Consider the following 21,341-nt stretch of genomic DNA (forward strand, 5'->3'; position numbering starts at 1 on the left):
CATAAAGTTGGAAGCTTCTTGGGACTGTGTTCGTACTACAGGCGGTTCATACGAAAGTTTGCAGAGGTTGCTTCCCCTTTGCATATCTTGACATAGAAAGGAGTCTCTTTCTCGTGGGGATCCACAAAAGTGACTGCCTTTCAGACATTGAAAGAGAAATTGACTACAAGACTAGATTTGACTTTGCCGCACTTGCAGAAGTCATTTGAAGTATTTTGTGATACTTATGGTCGTAGTCTGGGTGCAGTCTTGATGCAAGAAGGCCATGTAATTGCTTACGAGAGCCGATTGTTCTCTAGGCCGGAGATGACAGCACAGATATATGAGAAAGAGCTTTTGGCAATGATCCATGCTCTTACTCAGTGGCGGCACTACCTACTCGGAGCGGATTTTGCCGTCTTTACAGACCATCAGAGTTTGCGCTACTTCTTGCCACAGAAGCAGCTTTTGGAAAAGCAGATGCGGTGGGCGAACATCTTGTCACACTTTCACTTACAGATTGTCCATGTGCAGGGACAAATGAATGTGGTGACAGATGCTTTGTCTCGGAAGCCGTTGGTTCTGGCTATTTCCGCGATACATCATAGGAGCTTCGAGGATATGGTCGATCTGTATGCCACAGATATAGATTTTGCAGATATTTTCACACGGATACGGGATGGGGAGACAGTAGCTGGATACTAGTACCCTTCGGGAAGGCTACTTGATGAAAAAGACTATGTTGTGCGTTACACAACCGTTGAGGGAAAATGTTATGATTGAATGCCACTGTCCACCTTTTACGAGTCACCGCAGCATTGCTACCACCATGAAGGGGGTAGAGAGAGACTTCTTTGGGCCGAGACTCAAAAAGGATGTGGAAGAGTTTGTGCGCAGTTGCTTAGTATGCCAGAAGGTCAATTTTGACAGGCATAACGCAAAAGAATTGTTACAACCTTTACCCATACCCACCTGCCCCTGGGAAAATATTGAAATGGATTTCATTTTTGATCTCCCGCGAACACGGAATGATCACGATGATTTTCCGATTACATGGCACGTCCGAGACGATTTACTCCGACAGAGACCCCAGATTTATGAGTTTTTTTTGGAAGGCAATTTGGGAGAACATTGGCACGCAGTTGCAGTTCTCGTCATCGTTCCACTTGCAGACTGACGGGCAATTTGAGATTGTCAATTCAGTGATTTTAGATTTATTGAAGTCTTGTATCTCGGATCAGAAGACTCAATGGGAAAAGAACTGACCTTTGGTGGAATTTGCCTACAATAACACGATACACTCTTCGACGGGGAAGACGCCATGTGAGATTGTTGAAAGTGCTGCGAAGGTTCCATCCTTCCTGAGCACGAAAGATTAGATATTTGAAGCGGATGAATATTCGCGAGATTTGGATACAGCTTTTGCCAAGGTTCGCGAGACTTTGCAGGAGTCTCAAGAACAACAGAAAAAGGCAGCGGATCGCCATCGTCGCGACTTGAAATTGAAGGAGGATGATTGGGTGCTCTTACGTTTTGAGAAGGCACGCCTACGAAAGAAAAAGGGAAAGGAGAGGCTTTTTTCCAAAGCTTAGTATGCGATACTACGGACCTTTCCAGATCACTGACAAGATAAATGATGTCTCCTTCTGATTAAAACTGCCGAAAACTTGGAGGATTCACAATGCATTGCATGTGAGTCTCTTGAAACCTGTTAAGGGTGATGTGCCTGATGATGGGGAGCCTGATGAGCAACCCGAAGTGGAAGAAAACGAGGAGATCCTTGTTGCTGAACAGATTTTGGCACATAACGATACGAAGAAAGGTAAAGTCCGAAGGCGGTTCTTGGTTAAGTTCAAGAACTTTCCTGCATTTGATGCGAAGTGGATGGAGGAGGAGGACCTAGCAGATACTCCTCGGATTGTGAAACTTTACCTCGATGTTTTGGTTTAGCATAGTCTACTCCAAACGGAACCCAGAATTCAGCTTGGCCAAAGATCTGGTGCAGTGGGATGCACAAGAGGGGAGTCACTCCGCTCCTTTGTCAACAGATGCCTTGATTTTGATACTAGGGTAAAGGGGCCAATAAAAAACCACCCCCCAAAGAAAGGACAATGACACCCCCAATAATAAGACAAAGCTGAACCAAGTTTGTGCAATTCAAAAGAATGCTCAACGTTCATTTTATTTGAAATGCATCCTTTTCATTGGGCAATGGATGACTTTAACCCTTGTTGGCACCCATGTCTTTCTTTTGGGGTTGGTGTGTCTTCTTTTTCACACCCATTTTTATTACACAGGAATGCATAAATGGATTTATAACTTTCGGCTCCGATCATCAAAAAAGTTGAGATCAATTTTTTTGTAAAGCTCTCGACGAAGAGAATCAAATGAGTTACTGACTGGTTATAATTGGGCTCGGAGATCGGAGATCTAGGCTCCCTCTCTTAGGTGGCCTTAAGTTGGGGGTTTTACCCTAAAGTCACTTTGAGCTTGAGGGATACTGAGAGCTGACAGTATTCTGCTGATGTCTCTTTGAGCTTGAGGGATACTGAGAGCTGACAGTATTCTGCTGGATGACTTTATGAAATGGAATTCTTGATTATGATACTGATTTGTTCTTGACTTCTTGTGAGTGCAAGAACTGATAGACGAAATGACTGCAGCATTTTGTTCTACTTGATCTCGAATAGACATGGTTGCAATAGGGGTTAGTCAATCGGACATCGATGAGGTCCCGATTGGACCAAGATGTGATTGCTAGCTACATTGCCGATAAATCATGGTCTAAGATCCGAATGAATATTGAATGTCATGTGATGTCCTGTGATGTCTACTGATGTCCTGTGATGTCGTGTGATGTGACTGTCGATTTGGTATATGTGCTAGATGTGTGTCACTAGTATGTAGGTACTAACAGTCAGTGTCTGCTAAGACGGTTTATGGCTTTTGTCGGTTTTGCAAGCGTAATCGCGGTCGATTACAATGCTTTCAAGAGGGGGGTATGTCACAAAGTGATGACGTGGCGGACAGCAAAAACCCTAATTTCTGCCACAAACCCTAATTTCCGGAAATCGCGGAGGTCCAAAAAAAAAAAAAAAATTGAGCGATGCAAATCTCTGCTTTTTGCTATGATTTGGGAGAAAGAGAGAGAAAAAGAGAACTTGCTTTTTACTGGCTCTTATTGAGAGAGAGAGAGAGAGAGAGAGAGAGAGAGAGAGAGAGAGAGAATCTACTTTTGCTTTCAAGCTTTTGGGGCTCTGCTTTTGGGCATCCCCTGTAACCTTTAAATAAGTGGTGAGGGTCTCACTTCTCAGAGCATCTGGACGCAGAGACTGAGAGTGAAACCCTAGCCACTCTCTTGTACTTTGATCTGATTAATATAAAAAGAAATATCGAAAGGGGCACCAGTCTTTGGGGCCAATATCTCTAGGCACGGAACTCCGCCGGGCCAGTGTACCTCTATTGTGATCTGTGACTTGTTTTGAAGTGGTTATTTGGTGCTGTCGCAGTTGATTCTTGACTTGGAGTGTCCAAGTCTGTTCAACAAAACCCCGTTTCGCATGACCCATCAATTCTTGAATAGAATTAGTCTTTTGTTCTAGGCAGTAATCTCAAATCTCTGTAGGGAGTCCGCAGCGAAACCACTCAATCTGTTCCTTAAACAAGACCTTAAATGAAGAGGTTGGTAGAAAAGAGTTCCAAATTTCTCGCAATAAGCGTCCAAAGAATCTCCCTTGGTCATCTGAAGATGATTTCAAGCAATTCGTATATCTCGTTCGTACTCCCGAGTCAGCCAAGAAGAAATAAAGAGCCTTTTGAATTACCACTTAACTGGAGCTTCCTTCCTCAAAAGAAGAGTGGACCACCATGTTCGAGCATTTCCCTTGAAGAAAGATGTAGCCCTCCTAATCTTGGAGTGCTCGGAGTAATGCCCTTCAGAGAAAGCTATGTCAAACTATTGAATGAAGGCCAAAGCCCTCGGAGCATCTCGGAACCCAGAAAAGGCTTCAAACTTAACCAACTGTCCACCTTCTTTGAATTCTTTTACTTTCTTGCTTTTATCTTCGAGAAAGTCATATTGGTTGGCTCTAAAAAAATGCTTCTTCTTTGCATAAAACATGTGATCGTCGGAGTCCGAATTGTCAGAAGATGACTCCTCTATAGAACTGTCAAAAACTGGGCGAAATCGGGGCTTCTTTGCCTTTTTCTTGCCCTTGCCGAAGCTTTGCTTTTTGCTTCACTTTTTACCTTTTCTGTCTTCCTCGCTCGAGTCAGAAGAGCTAGAAGAACTGTTAGAAGAAGAAGAACTGGGTAGTCCTTCAAGTCGTACACGCTTCGTTTGCTTTCTAGCCGATGCAAAAGAAGATTGACAACCCAAATAACCCGGGAAGTTAGTCCCCTTCTTGTGCTTTTTCTCTTGCTTTTTGGATTTGTTGTTTGCATCCAAAGCCGACTAATCTGTGTCTGAATCACCTCTTGTAATTCTTCCTCTATAAACATCCTCAAAGGAGGACTGTGGCTTTCTGCCACTGGGTGTGCACTTCTGCAATGGATTGCTGAGATAAAAAAAAAATTGCAAATTGCGGATTTTCGCAATTTTAATCATCTGCTTTGTGCACTCGTCAACATGCTGTGTTCGTATTCAATAGGCCGAGGTGGCCCGTACTCTTCCTCTGTTTGATTATGAAAATCTTCTTCGTGATCTCCTCCCGCATTGACAGATGCAGAAAAAGTCCACTCATTCTTGTTGGAATCCATCAGTATCGCAAGAAAAGGATCGGATTTCCCGGTAGAAGAGAAATCTGCCGCGCTCTGATACCACTGTAACACACTTGGATACCCCAAGTCAAGATTCTACTGCGACACAACAGAGATTCACTTCAAAACAGTTCACAAAGACGACACAGCCGGCGTAGTTCCGTGCCAAGAGGTATTGGCCCCAAAGACTGGCGCCCCTTTCGGTATTTCTTTTTTATATTAATCTGTTTTCAAAGTACAAAGAGGGCCTGCGGGTCTCACTCTCAAACTCTACGTCCAGATGCTCTGAGTAATAAGCTCCAAAGGACACTTATAAAGATTACAAGGGGTTGCTAAAAGCAAAGCCCCCAAAAGCAATAAGTTTCCAAGAGCAACTGGGCGTCCAAAACTGCCAAAAGCTGTCAGCATAATTTTCGGCCAATCTGTACGGCTGTCAGCGCGATTTCCGGAGATCCGTACAGTCAGTGTGATTTACAAAAATCCGTATGCCAGCCACGTCAACAGCCGCTTTGCATTATTTTCTTGTGTCTCCGGGGTCTCCTCGTCACTTGGCCATAAGTTGGGACAACTTCTAGGGTTACCACGTCACCAATTTGCGTAATTGGGATAGCAGTAGATCATGCTCTTCTCACGTTTACTGTCTCATTCTAGTTCAGCACAGCTCGACTGGCAGAGACACCTATGCATATCCGATACACTTTTACTTCAGAGACTGATTCTGTCTATATAGATGGTATCTATAGACGCTTATGTACATAGGATCCCGGGAGACCTCTAGGGGAGCTCACTTATATATTGACAAAGACTACATACGATGTAGCAACAGAAGCGTACCCCCATGCTGAGCCTGGGTACCACCGACGTTCTGGGAGCACACCCCAAAATAGTTGGTATGATGAGGAGTGCAGAGAGACGAGAGCCCGACTTTAGGGGGAGGTACTTCTAGGTGTCATTACTCACAGGCAGTCACGAATTGCTTCTTGGCGTTTGGTACGAAGAAAGAAGAGTGCGTTTCTAGCTCGGCTGGAGCATGATTTATATCAGTTCTTTTTGAGCTAGGATTCAGGCGAGGCATGACGACTCTTCCATGAGCACTCCCCCCGATCGTTCATCACTTCTATGGAGGTATGGGGTCACTGTACATCATCTCTCTATACCGTCTCGGGGCAGCCACCTCTTCCAAATCCACCAGAGACATGTCCACACACATGTGCTTTCTTTACCACCGAGATGGTAAAGAAAGCCATTGACACAATGAAGACTAGGAGAGCATATCATCACGATGGCTTGGTAGCAGAGCATTTTATACATGCCAAAGATTTGCTTGCAAAGCTTCTAGCAGTGATGTTCAACCGTGCCATGTGCAAGGGCCTACCTGATACTTGGAGCGATTGTACCTTCAAATCAGGGAACCCTATGGAGCCTGGGAACTACCGCACTATCATGATTGGACACACATTGGCGCGATTGTACGCATCCATCCTTGAGCATCAGTTGAGTAGATTGGGGGCGAGAGAGGGTGTACGGACAACATGACAGGCGGGTTTCAGGAGAGGTTTCTCTACTCTTGATCATATCCTGACACTCAGAGCCATTATCAAGGAGGGGAGATCACGTGGGAGATGGCTCTATTGTTGATTGGTGGACTTCCGTAAAGCCTTCGATACTGTGCCCAGAGCTAGATTGATGCACAGACTGCAAGAGATGGGGGTTCCAAAAGAGTTGATTTGGGGCATCACGTCTCTATACAAGTCAATAGTGGGGCATGTATGCACTCCAGAGGAGATTGCTGATTTGGTTCACTCCACTATTGGGGTGAAACAGGGCTGCCCTCTATAAGCAGCCCCCCCATGGAGATAGAGGCGCAGCCTCCTTTATGCACAGCTTATGGGATACTACAAGAGACAGATATGCCAAATTGGCACTTGAGTCCTCCAGACAACTAGCTTTACACATCATGCTGGTATACACAGATGTCATCATGGTTCCAGATACAAGGCTTCAGCATGGACAGCTTGCCTCCCTTCTAGTACTCTCTTGATGCACCATCGTTGTCTCTTACATGGATAGAGATTACTAGACTCATTTGCCAAGACCTGACCCAGTTGGACACCAGGAGGACATGGATAGAGCTGACAAAAGAGTTGGGCACGAAGATGGCTTTCTATAGAGAGCATCTTCTCCAACTCACAGTGGATGGTTTTGTGATTCGACCCAGCTATATGGATACACATCTATCTCATCAATTGCGGTGTGCCATTGGTCAGATACAGACATCTTCACACCAGTTTGAGATTGAGACTGGTAGATCCAGAGGGATACCAGCAGCTAGCATGATATGCCACATATGCCATACAAAGTCAGAGACAGAGACACATTATACATGTCAATGCACTGTGTATTACGAGATACGGGGTCGCTTCCACTGTCTATTCAGAGAAGGCTTTGGACCCTTTTCAAAAGTCATGAGCTATCAAAACCAAACATGTGTTGGCATGTATCTACTTGAGTTACACAGACACAGAGATAGTTACTGAGGAGATCTAAGAGAGACAATCCAAGAGACAAATTATTGATTTTTTCACACCACACTGGATAGATACAAGAACAGCCACCACTGCAAAGCTCAACTCATACTCACACCCGCGCTACTCTTATTGACCGAGCACTGAAGCTAGGGAGATAGAGACGCCCACGACTAAGGAGAGGAGCTTCACAGCATCGACGAAGACTACAGCAAAGGATTCGAGCCATACTATCTCGACATCCAGAGTACAGATAAGGATGGATTCATCACCCATTGTATCTTTCTCTTGTATTGGGCACCCATTGTATCAGTGATCATACATACCCCACACAGCTCCAGCTAGTAGCACTTCGAGATTCGTTTTAGTATCTCTTTTTCTGTATTCAAACATGGTACTAGATTCACAAGTTTGTAACAGATTAGTCTCATAGGTCATTTTGGCCTTTTGAAGACGTTAATATATCATTTCACTTCATTTCTCTCTCTCTCTCTCTCTCTCTCTCTCTCTCTCTCTCTCTCTCTCTCTCTCTCTCAATAAAGAACCACCATTCACGTTAAGTAGCACACATTCAAGCAATGAAAGAAGTAAAGATTACCATGGAGGAAATTGATGACATCCGCCAGTGACCAATGTTGTGATTTAGCTATTTAGCTATCCCAACCAACTGCTTACTTTGCTTAGTTCACATCGAGCAGCTTAGGATTCGACGGTATTTTTGTTTTGTTATTTTGTTACTCTTGACTTTGTATCAGATCCACCACATTGTAACTTTTTGGTCTCATAGGTCACTTTGGCCTTTGGAGATGTTAAATAACATTTCATTTCATTTCTCTCTCTCTCTCTCTCTCTCTCTCTCTCTCTCTCTCTCTCTCTCTCTCTCTCTCTCTCTCTCTCTCACGCAGCCCCTCCTCGCTCCCCATCACGCAGCCATCTACGTGGGTCAGCCAGCAAACACCTGCATTATCCTACGCCCAGCACATGGCAGCCTGCGTTAGGCTCAACTTGTACCAGCGTTTGCTGCTCCAGAGTTAGAGTTTTCAGCAGGGGCTTCGGCGTGTCAACAGACCAGACATCGCAGAGGTCTCCCTTCCCTCATCGCCATCTCCTGGAGTCAGCATCCTGCAGTACCCATTCAGTACTCAGCCATCCAGTAGTTTCAACACCAGTTCAGTAGCATCTGCCAGCAGCATCAGCATTCATTCAGCGCGTATTGAGCCCAGTATAGCTTTCAGCGAGTATCTTACCTGCAGGGATTTATTTGCAAGGAATTTGGAAACTGCAGAGTTCACAGAAATTGCAAATTGACACATACAGAAAGCAAACATATGCCATGTAGGCTGAATGGGGAAACATATGTATGCATAATGCGGTGCGTATAGGTTGCTCTCTCCTCTCTCTCAGAAAGTGAAACAAATAAGGCAAGACAAATGGCGGCGCACTACATGGTCACAAGCAAGAGGATGACAGCCATTGAAAAGGATTTGAAAGAATGCAAAGCCCACATGGATGAGTGGAAGAAAGAGAAGAATTTAATTCTCGAATGGAAAAAGAGGGAGGAACAGGCGAGGGAACTAGAACGCAAGGAGTTCCAGGATGAAATTCAAGCTTTAAAAAGTAGCATCTCAGCCCTTCGGGAGGAACTCGACGAAACCAAAGAGGGAAGACACCTTGAAGATGGGGAAATTCAGCCATCAATGATTGACGAGCTGAATAGTATACGAGCACAAGTCAAAGAAATAAAGGAGGAAGGAGGAACGAAGACCTCATGGGTGGAGGTTCTCTCCAAAACACAAAAGAAAATGGACGAGGCTGAAAAATGGATTGAAGTTGTCAAGAAGGGAAAGGGCAAAGAAATTCCGACTACACCCGACATCATCAACAAAACACTAGAAGAGGAACAACGAAGAAGGGTACGCGCTCTACACGTGAGAGTGACCGGCCTAAAAGATTCAGATAAGGTGGACCAAGAGGTGAAGAGCCTCATGTCCATGATGGGGGTGGAGAAGCCCTCGCACACACAAGCTTGGAGAGTGGGCAAGAAGAGTGAAGGTAATGGGGAGAGTTCAAAAGGACGGGCTCTCATTTTGCGCTTTCCCTCCATGGAAGAAAAGAAAGACTTTTTAAAGAAGAGGCCAACCCTCAAGAAAACACGCATCTTTTTAGGAGATGATCTTACGCTCTCACAGCTTGCACATATGAGAGAGGTCATGCCAGAGATTATAGCAGCAAGGGAGAAGGGGAAGTTAGCTTTCTACAGAAATGGACGAGTAGTGATTACAGAGCACCGCTCTACATGACGGTGCGAGACCTATGGGACCACTCTCAGGATGGCAGTTTGGAACTGTAATGGTTCGTATAGACTTGATGTGGGGGCCTTTGAGGATAGCTTCAGAGACAGAGACATTGTTTTCTACTCAGAGACTCATCAGGCTCTAGGACAGTTGATGCCGCACATATCAGGATACAGATGGGAGACAACTTGTAGGACATGCACCAGAACTGCACATGGGACTAGAGGATCAGGAGGTGTAGCAGTTCTTTTCAGAGAGGAGCTCCAACCACTATTGCACATAGTTCGGAGAGATGATCAGGCCAGATACTTGTGGGTGAGGCTGAGGGCAGAGACTGGACGTTTCTTGTACATCGCCATATGCTATTTTCCTCCCAGCACTTCAGTATATGCTTCACCCAGAGGACAGTCTCCTTACTCTATACTTGATGATGATATCTGGGAGTTCTCCAGAGATGGAGACATCATACTCCTGGGGGATTTCAATGCCCGTACAGGCAGCTCACAGACAGTCTTCTATGACACATCAGAGGAGATGCTTAGAGAGCTAGAGCCAGAGGAGTTGGGACTTGAGAGATGCTCACACGACAGAGAGCATACAGAGTATGGGAGATACCTGAGAGAGATGACGACTACTCACAGTTTAGCCATACTGAATGGCTTAACGACTTTCCCATTGTCTACAGGTTTTACTTGTTTTCCACATAGACATGGGTCCAGCACTGTAGACTATGTTCTGACACATCCGAGCTTTATCTCTCACATTCAGGATTTCACAGTGGGGCTTAGGCCAGTTGGGATAGCAGTAGATCATGCACTTTTAACATTATCAGTCTCCTTTGAGTACAATACATCTCAGGCCTCACGGGATGGTGGACATACACGCTATACTTTTACACCAGAGACTGACTCAGTCTATGTAGAGGAGATACGTAGGCTTTTATGCACATCAGAGCCAGTATACACAGTGGAGGAGATCACATCTATGCTAACAGTGACATTACATGGGGCAGCGACAGAGGCATATCCACACACTCAGCCTGTGCAGAGACGTCGTTCTGGGCACATGCCTCAGAACAACTGGTATGATGAGGAGTGTCGACAGAGGAGAGCTCAGATACAGCAAGACCTTACATTGGGAGTGATCACCTATAGACAGTCTCGCATTGCTACACGACGACTAGTGCGGCGGAAGAAGCGAGCTTTCTTGGTCCAGATGGAGCAAGATTTATATCAGCTCTTCCTTAGTAGAGATTCAGGAGAGGCTTGGCGTCTATTCCATGAGAAGTCTCCCCCACCAGTGATTACTTCTACAGAGATATGGGGGCAATATGCAACATCTTTATACACTGTACCTGGACAACCACCATTACCAGACCCACCACAACCATGTCCGGCTACAAGCACCTTCTTTACCACTGAGATGGTAAAGGAGGCCATTGACAGGATGAAGACCAGACGAGCACAGGATCATGAGGGTTTGGTAGCAGAGCACATTATACATGCTGGGGATTTGTTGGCAGAGATGCTTGCACGGATATTCAACCGTGTCATGTGTGAGGGTCTCCCTGAGTCTTGGAGATTATCTACTATTGTACCTATCTTCAAGACAGGTGACCCCACAGTGCCGGGGAATTACCGTACTATCATGGTAGGACACACATTGGCACGCTTATATGCATCCATCCTCGAGCATAGGCTGAGCAGTTGGGCAAAGATTATGGGCATACGAGCACCTGGGCAGGCTGGTTTCAGAAGGGGTTTCTCCACACTAGATCATGTCTTTACACTCAGAGCTATCATTGAGGAGGGTCGAGCACATGGTAGACGGATATACTGCAGCTTTGTGGATTTTCGCAAAGCCTTTGACACAGTGCCGAGGGCCAGATTGATGCACCGGCTTATGGAATTGGGGGTACCCACAGAGCTGATGTGGGGGATCATGGCATTGTACAGTTCAGTGATGGGTCATGTACGCACATCAGAGGGGATATCCGACATAGTTCACTCCACCATCGGAGTGAAACAGGGATGCCCACTGTCCTCTACTTTATTTGGTATGTATGTTGATGGGGTCTCTGATTATATTGACAGAGGAGGTGATAGAGGTGCTCAGCTTGCAGGGACATGGATCCCTCTTTTATTGTATGCTGACGATATCGTGTTGATATCAGAATCGCCAGAGGGTATGCAGAGACATTTGGACGCATTGCATAGTTTTGCAGAGGATAGTGGATTGTCTATCAACCTTGGTAAAACCAAGGTCATGGTATTTAATACCACGCCACAGTGGGTTAGGAGATCAGCACCTACTTTCACATATGGACAGGACAGTATGGAGTACACTGATGCATACACATATCTTGGGGTGGTCTTTAGTGGACCGAGGTTCACACTGAAAGTAGCAGCAGACACTAGATTGACTCGTGCCTATGCAGCCCTAGGTGGTTTAGAGAGGATTTGCTCGCAAGTTCAGTTCCAGGAACCTCGAACAAAGCTCTGGCTTTTCGATACTTTGGTCGCTTCAGTTATGCACTACGCGGTTCAGGTTTGGGGACCGTCTATTGACAGTGCTGGATGGCCTAATATGGAGAGACCCCTGATATCTATGATTTCTAGGCTGATTAGATCCAAGGCCTCAGTCCCACATGACATCATTCGAGCGGAGCTGGCTGCCCCACCTATGGAGGTTGAGGCACTCACCAGATCAGTATCATTTGTACACAGCTTATGGGACACCACCAGGGACAGGTATGCCAGGCTTGCTCTCGAGTCATCCAGACAGCTGGCATTACAGGGAGATACATCATGTTGGTATGCACAGATGAACTCATGGTTTCAGAGGCATGGTTTCAGCATGGACAGGCTGCCCCCTTTCCAGTATTCTCTTGATGCACCATCCTTGGCTCTTACACGGATGGAGACTACTAGACTCATTCGGCAGGATCTTATCCAGCTTGATAGCAAGAGGACATGGATAGAACCATCACGGGAGTTGGGTACGAAGAGGGTTTTCTATAGAGAACATCTTCTTCAACTCACGACAGACGGATTTGTCACACGGCCCAGTACATGGACACACATCTATCTCATAGGTTACGATGTGCTATTGGCCAGATTCGCACATCTTCACACCAGCTTGGGATTGAGACAGGTAGATTCAGAGGCATACCAGCAGACAGTAGGATATGTCAGTTATGCCATGCAGAGCCAGAGACAAGAGTTTCACTACATATGTCGCTGCACAGTCTACTATGAGATACGGGGACGCTTTCATTGTCTATTCAGAGATGGTTTTGACTCGTTAGACAGAGTCATGAGATATCAGGATCAAAGATGTCTCGGATTATTCCTACTTGAGATTCAGAGACATAGAGACGCTCTATTGAATGGGCAAAGACAAAGACAGTCCCAGAGACGCATCTCAGATTTCTTCAGTCTGAGTACCACAGAGTCAAAGGGGACACCACCACCAGAGAGCTCGGTTCCCACCCGTACACACATCAGCGGTACTCTCATTGATCGAGCTATAGAGTTAGGGAGATCGAGACGACCGCGACTGAGAAGGGGAGCCACGCAGCACCGGCGGAGATTGCGGCAGAGGATCCACAGGATTCTAGCACGCCACCCAGAATGTCGATCGGGATAGGCTTCATGCTATTGCTATATTGTATCATGGTGACACTTATCCCCACTTTGTACCTTTATGGCATGATACCATTGCTCAGCCTACCAGCCACCCATAGGAGTCGGTAGCACTCCTATCAGTTCTTTGTTTGTAGTTTTCTTGTTTGTACCCAGACTTGGTACTAGACTCATCATTGTAATCAGTTGGTCTCATAGGTCATTTTGGCCTCTTGTAGACGTTAATATATCATTTCATTTCATCTCTCTCTCTCTCTCTCTCTCTCTCTCTCTCTCTCTCTCTCTCTCTCTCTCTCTCTCTCTCTCTCTCTCTCTCTAGTCTATTGCACAATTCTCATGAAGTAAGAGGGGGGGGGGGGGGGGCTCTCTTCCCCCTTCAGTAAAAGGAACCTTGAGTAAGCACTGAGCACTCATCCTGAGCATTCCCCATCAATACTTCCGCTGCACATTACAGTGTATATATATATATATATATAGATGGAGGAATGGAGAAGAGAAGAGGAGGAATGGAAGGAGTAGAAAAAGGGGGGGGAAATGTAAAAGAGAGGCGGAGATAATGAGGGAGGAGATTAACATCTTAAAGGTTAAGGTAGCACCATTGAGGGATCGATCTCCAAGAGAAGATGGGGCAATGGTGGAGGTGGACAAGGAAGCCAACAAGGGAGAGCTCAGGAAGGCAATCACTCAAAGGATTGAAAGGAATATGGAGGCAACAAGAGACAAATGGATGGAGGTGGTGAAGAACCTTCGAAAAGGGGTCAAAGAAAAAGCACAAGAGGAGAGAACTCGAGCACACCACGATTCACGTTGAGAAGAAGAAACATGCTCATCGACTCAACATACGAGTCATGTGCATAGTAGAGAGGACCCGCCCGCTCAACTCCCAAGGGGATAACATGTCACAACTACCCACCCGCAGTGGAGAGGAGCTAGACCAAAAGCAAGACTCGCCCAAAGCTACACGGAACGGTCTGTGAAACGTGTTGCCTTCCCATGAGTGTACAGAAGATTGCTCATCTGGCAACGTACAGCCACATGATGTGGCACACTGTACGAATGCTGACGTGGCTTGTTTTGACACTTGGACATGCTTTATGGGTGCGAATTACCAGATAATTTTTGGCGCTTTGGATGCCAGATTATTGATATCAGATGATTCTTGTGCTTTTGAGCACCTAAAGTGATTTTAAGTCGCTTTTGGGCCAATTGCCTATAAAAAAGAGGCCAGAGTACCATTAGTTCCCAGATTGTTACTCTATAATTGTATCACAGAGTGTGTGTGGGCCCACACGAAACACTTATAACCACACCAATTCATCAATATAAGAGAGAAATACCACAAGCGTTGTTGGGTGTGAGCTTTGTTGCACCTTGTGTGTGTGAACAGCCTCTATTATGTGGAAGCTTATGTGGACACAGCCATGTGTAAACCATGTGTGTGGCAGTGTGGCAAGCCTAGTTAATAGTCCTAGTTGGCAGTAGTTGTGGCATCACCTTGTCTGTGTGCCCTAGATGCCTAGCTCAAGGCTATAAACGAAGCATACGTAAACACTTCTCAATACGCCAATCAACTAGTATTTGTGTCGATATTATGCAACTCGCATGTTGATTCATTAGTGGGTACTTGCCTCTCTAGTCACTTTAATTATGTTCTTATAAAGAATGATACAATGGCTTATCCACCATAGCCATTGATACCAAAAACTGGTATCAGAACCTCACAAGGGCTGGCATCTCCTAACTCTATTAGATCCTCTAATCTCCATGCCAGATTAAGTGTGATTACACAATTCCTAATCAATTGCTCAATAATCAAGCACTGATTAGGTGCTTACCCTTGGAAGATGACCAAGTTCTTGATCTAGAATCTTGAGCCACTACTCTAGCCATTGTGGTAATGCTTATGTAAGGTGTAGCGGAATGAATGTTGTATTTTCTCAAGATTAGTGATCCATATTTGCTCATATATTAACTTACCCAATTTGCCCTACTCAGTTCCCAACAAGTCACTTAATAAATAAGTGGAAAATGTCAAAAATAGGGAAATTAGGCTAAAGTCACTGGAAAAATCCCCAAACTGACTTTGATGGAATCCGATGTAAATGCTTATGCTTATGCGGTGTGCAACCAAAGGATATGCATCTACGCTAAGTGACTAGGCATGCACGGTCTACGAATAGACTCACAAAAGTGCCAGATCACTTCTAAATCTAGACCGACTGGACTAACTGAACCTTGATCATGCTGTAGCTTGTCCACGGACACATAGGGTTGGATGTGTCACGTGACAACTTAAGTAAATACTTTTTTTGTAATTGGTCTTTCTTTTGTGTGTTAAGTTTGTCCTAATCATTGTGTGTCCTAAGGTAGCCGAGAATCTGTGTAGTCGGCAACCTTTCTCCTTAGTAGTTTCCAGTATCGAATCTCTTCACACTCAATGCATCTCCTTGGCACAAGAAGAGCGTCCCTTCCAGATCATTGCCTTTTTATAATTAATGTTACCATGGTCCAGAGATGTCCAGGTCCTACTACTATGATTCTTTAAATGAGAAAATGTCTGACAAGCCACATGAACTTCTGGTTTTGCAGGCCTTCCTCTCAATCAGACATGACGTTGCCAACCAAGCACAAGGACCGAGACTGCTTGCTGTACACCACAGTCCATTGAGTTTTGTGAGACCTGTATAATAGGCTCATCAAGCAGGGTGCATATTGCACACAAGTACAACCCAAGCTCAAGAAAGGTAATCACCATGTTCAAATCGAGCAACCAGGTCTTACCCAAGCTATGCTTTATGTGATATGAGTTACCATTGTATACCCCAATAAACAGACGTGCAGAGATGAATAGATGAAACAGAGTGGCTTATCTCGACAGAAAATGAGTACTTGAGAACTGGCCGGTAAAATATAAATTTGCATCATGTACAAAGAGACTCTTTACTTGGGTAGCCTAACATCGCTTTAGAAAAAGCTAGAAGGAGAAAATTCCACATGTAAAGTACATTACACAAGCAAATAGATGAACATAAAAGCACAAGAAAATGAATAATCCTGAAGTAACAAGACATTTCATTGTCCTTGCAAGCCACTGCACGACATCATTTCTCGTATCTTTCTCCATGGTGAGTCCATGGCTTGTTGCTTTCCAGAAGAGAAGAGAAGAGAAGTTTTGAACCTTGTAGAACAAGAGGAAATGGGCAGTGCCCTCTTCAATCCACAGCTCCTAATTCTTGGACTCTATATTTTCTACTACTGCATTGCCTAACTTTAATGAGAAGGTGGTGGCCGCAGAGGAAGAGATACAATCAACCCTCAAGCAAGTGGCCAGTATTAACTGGCCATGCTCTAAAAGTCCTCGCAGGTGCTGCTGGCTACTCCAGCAGTGAAGGGCCAAGGCCTTGTCTTCTGGCCCTTCCTCACCTCCGCTGCCTTCAACCTCAGCCCCAGCTTCTCTGAGACCCAATTTCGCCCAGACAATGCTTCCCTCATGAATACTCCTTTCAGATTTGGATCCCAAGTCATCCACACCCAAGTCATCCCAGGCGGCTATGTCACTGGCCTTGTTTGAACTCAAGGATGGTGAACAGGTCCTGTGAAGATTGAGCAATGCCCATTGCCAGTACAATGGATGCTCGGCCAGCGCTTGAAGAAAGGTAGAAGTTGGCCAGAGAAACAGCTTATAAGCAATAACTCTGCTTATTCAGCTGTCGTGGAACAGTGGGTTTGGCACTCCATGTCGATCTCAGAAATGGTGGTGGATCAAATCTCATGCGCTAATGGAACTTTCCCAACCGCATGGGGTTCTGGCATTACTTGAGGCTTGAGAATGATGGAAGGCTTTATATCTACACGGTGCGCCGGATTGAACTTCTTGATCGACAACTAGATACAGATGCAATTGATTATTTTGGCGCCTTATGGCACGGCCTCTTTTATGGCATCCATCCATTTCCTACCTTTGTTCAGTAACAAAAGTGCGGAGTGCCCCTCGCATATGGGAGCGGTGGTGTATGCATTGTTGGGGCTGCGACAGCCTCCCTAATCAACATAGCTTCGACACAGCAGAGATGAAGAGATAAGATAAGCGTGCACAAAAAAGAGAGAGATTCATCATTAGGTTTTGAGCTATATAAAGGCTAGTACATGGTGTTCACACACAAGTTAGCCGCCCAAGTTGGGTTGACACCAACAATCACCCCCTTCAGCCAAACTTGACATTTTTACAACTATTGTCATCATTCGCCCCCTTGAATTAAACTCACCACACTCATGAATATAAAGAATTTTTGTTGTACTCCAAACCGTGAGTTTTACGTTTTCTCACAACCAAGGGTTTTAGGTATACCCATAACCTTGCACTACCACAAAGAACCTCCCCTGAACACATAGGGTATAGGTCAACGTAGCTACCATCACATTTGGGGTTTTTGGTTTACTCTCAAACCTTGGATTTAGGTTTACCCAATAACCTCAGGAGTTGGCAACAAAGGTGGGGCTTCACATTGGGAAGATCTTACCTCCGGCCTCTTATTTCCTTAGTAGGGGCAGTGTCTAATCCCTTACAAATTTTTGAGGGGGCAAACATAACTTGATAAACAATTTAATATGAACATGGGACAAAAGTGGGGTTTTCACCAAACCTTTTTTGACATACATATCATTGCATACATTGCTTTGCAAATGGGTGGTTTTGGAAAAGATTAAAACAAAAAAAATCAAACGAAATTGGTTTGTAAAGCAAGAGCATCTCAATATGCAACCCCTTTGATGCCCGAAGCCCCCTATGTAAGGCGCCTAGTGGCTCCAACACTCTTATGTGATATATCAACGATGGCGTGTTGAGAAGCAACACTACGGGTTAAGACGCCGGCTTGTGGAGTTTGCGATGAAGAAAAGGCCACTTTCAATAGCATTTTGAGAGGTTACTATGGCGGCCCTAGGTGTTGGCGAGCCCATCTTCTGCACAACATTTTGATATGCCCGCCTAGTGACTTACCGACCTCCTGGGCTCTGGTACCAGCTGATGGGACTGCGACAGCCTCCCTAATCGACATAGCTTCAACACAGCTTCAACACATCAGAGATGAAGAGATAAGATAAGCGTGCACAAAAAAGAGAGAGTTTCATCGTTAGGTTTTAAGCCATATAAAGGCTAGTACATGTTCACACACAAGTTGGCTGCCCAAGTTGGGCTGACACCAACATGCATAGAGTACTCTTCCACCACTATCACCACCAATACTATTTTCTCATGCCCTTCACCCTATTTTGAGCCCATACACTAGGGTGATCCTTCACAAGGTCTCCCACCACACGGTTTTGTTGCTACTGGCTTCCAAAAATTAGACTCCACAGCCACCCTCTTTCTTCTTATTGGACTGGGCAACTCATGGGAGAGCTCTAGTAGTTTCTCAGATGGCTGCAAAAGGAAATGCCTCGCTCGTTGCTCTTGCCCCTATGGTTCTCAACATTGACCATATCATTCTGGTTGCATTGAAGGAAAAAATACCCTTCTCTTCTCTGCCACATATGATGTAGACCCCTTTTTTCCCACAAGAAATGACTTTGGAACACATGACATCACATTCTTGAAGGTCAATACAGATCAGCTAAAAAGAGGTACTGTCCCTAAATTAACATAAATTCGAGCAAGGCTTCAGGAGTCTTGCAGCTCTTGCCCCTACGGTTCTTCCATCAAGAGCTGCACAAAGCAACTCAAGAATTTCAGCAAGCTTCTCGAAACAGGTGGCTGGGCTCAGTATGTGAAGGGGAACTGAATTCAAAAAAAATGCAGTGAATGCGGGTCAATTGAAGCAGTTTTTAGCGAAGATAGCTTCCATAAGACACGGCAACCACCAGAATGTGTTTGTCTTCAGGGCTTATGCTGGGAGGCTTCGGAGCCCTTCCTTGTCTAAGAATATGTGGATCTTTTGGATTCATGGCTCTTCACGAGGTCCACCGACGACGAATCTGTCAATTCCAATGGAAAGACAGGAAAACAGTCGCCGTTTCTTCTTGATTGCCCCACTTGCTATGACATTGTTATTGGGTCGCTCAAGGCTTGCACAAGCAGACAATCTTGCATATCAAGCGACAAAATATCCTGTTGGATGGTGCATTTGTTGGAATGTCAAGGTTGTTGCAAAGGATGTCTCCTCTGTGGTCACAGGGGTGCGCAGCATTATGGGCTACATTACAACGGATTAGTTCATTCAAGAGGCTGCTAACAGAAAGAGATATATATATACGGTTATGGCATGGTCATGCTGGAAAGTTTAGGAGGCAGAAACTTCTTGGATTACTTTGTCGTCCTAAAAAGTTTGGAATCATTTCCACCAAATGCATCTCATTCGGTGACAGAAATGCAGAGAAGTGCAAGGAAGGGTCGTAGATGGAGGTTGTTGATAGACGTCTTCTAACGCACGGTGGCAGGACAAGACTCAGGCATATAAGTGGGTGTACATAGTGTTCTGGTGCATCCATGAGGATCCGGGAATGAGGCCACTAAAGTAATTTTCAGTGGGTGAGTGGTTGCTCTTTGAATGCTTTGAAGAGAGCCTCGTTCCACAAATCAGCTCCATTTGCTAGTTCAGCACAACTGCTAGATCAGCATGAATTGGAGCTGAGCCAGTATTCAAACAGCTAAGCCAGTGTTGAACCTCATAGATTTGCACTCAGCATAAAGAAGCAAACACATGCAAGTAAATCTTTGCTGTTGTAGCACAAATTTGCACTGAGCAAATGAAGAATTCAGCAAGCTTTGCTGGTGTAGCTCTTCATTCAGCTCGTATTTGCTGTGTATCAAGTCTCCAAGATGAATTATGATGCGGATCGTGAGGATCCTTCTATATGACAATCAAATATTTCAAGTGACGTCTCTTGAACCGTGCACATGAAGGCGTTCATTTCTCATGCAATGGTATAAGGAACGCTGCTCACCAGCTGCTTGTTACTTGCTTAGCCTAGCATCGACTTTGTAGATGCTGAAAGGAGAGATAACCAAGTGGACAAATCTCCACCATTTAACATAAGAAGTTACGAATTTTTCAGCTTTATTGCAGACCATCGCTTGTCGCCTAGCGTGCTCTGCCTATTACACACGGGTGTAAACTGCCTCTTCTCCCTCGCTTGTGGCGCTTCTCTCCAGCACAGTAACGCATACATCCACACAACATTCATACATGGCCCACAAAACTTGACTATTCCAGAAAATTTTGCTCTCACCATTTCTGCAGGCTGAAGGAAGGATCAAACTCAACATAAAACTCGCAGATGGCAAACCCCAAAATTGAGACTCTCCATTGTAAAAAGGATTCAGGAATAGGCAGTTATGAAAACAGAACTTTCAGTTTGATGTATTAAAGAGAACGTTTTGGTTGTATTCTGCAGCATGGTTCAAGCGATATTGTTTAATGGGCATATCTTGGTTTACTTCGAATTGAGGTGGAGTTTAACTGTGGCTATGTGGTACTATCCAGTGTTTGCAAGTTTGGTGTATTTTTAACCAGCGGCCAGCCAAAACTGCAAAATACTTTTTGATATCACCGAGTTAGGGATAGAAATTCTACCTGATGTGAGGTGTATTTACAGATTTTATGCTCTTTGTCAATCTCATCAAAAGAAGGTAAAATATAAACTACTTCTGGGCATAGTTTCCAAAAATAAGTATGCCCACCAAAAGGACAAGCAAGCATGACTAGTTTTGTTAACTTTCAAGGATAATGAAAGCTTCGTTTATAAGCATTCACATCTGAGAATGACAAACATAAATTTTAACTAAGTATTGGCAATACAAGAGACCAAAACACAATAAAAATTTTCAAGAGCAACTTACATCCTTAACTTTGGCCTCACGAAGAACTCTAGCTTTTTCTTGAAGTTCACCCTACAAGAAAAAAATATTAAGGAAACCAGAAATAGTTGAAAATGGGACTGAATGATAGCCTACAAGGTGACTTACTACTGTTATAGCCTTCAATAGGCCACACTTCACACTTTGCCTCAACCTACGGCATTCTTCCTGCTTCACACAAGCAAGAATCCAATTATGTTTTGGCAACAAATCAATCCAAAAAACCACAGCAAAGTAGCTCTTCATAATTAAACCGAATCCCATCTAACAGCCTTTTACAAAAAAT

At 44.7% G+C, this 21,341-nt stretch overlaps 1 protein-coding gene across 2 annotated transcripts in view; it reads right to left on the reverse strand.

Moving 5' to 3' along the window:
- The window catches only part of LOC147419887 (uncharacterized), an 86,888-nt gene that overhangs the window by 17,820 nt on the left and 47,727 nt on the right, over positions 1–21,341 (reverse strand). The window contains exons 6-7 of one of the 2 annotated variants that reach the window (XM_086505361.1): positions 21,164–21,223; positions 21,038–21,088 (exon numbers count right to left, since the gene is read on the reverse strand). In XM_086505361.1, coding sequence (XP_086361487.1) covers positions 21,038–21,088; positions 21,164–21,223 — 111 coding nt within the window. Of the gene's footprint in view, positions 1–21,037; positions 21,089–21,163; positions 21,227–21,341 lie in introns of both variants that reach the window. The other variant, XM_086505360.1, reaches the window with a different exon arrangement.

Source organism: Adiantum capillus-veneris, chromosome 29 (assembly GCF_014529385.1).
Source record: "Adiantum capillus-veneris isolate H3 chromosome 29, ASM1452938v2, whole genome shotgun sequence".
Taxonomy (NCBI): domain Eukaryota; kingdom Viridiplantae; phylum Streptophyta; class Polypodiopsida; order Polypodiales; family Pteridaceae; genus Adiantum; species Adiantum capillus-veneris.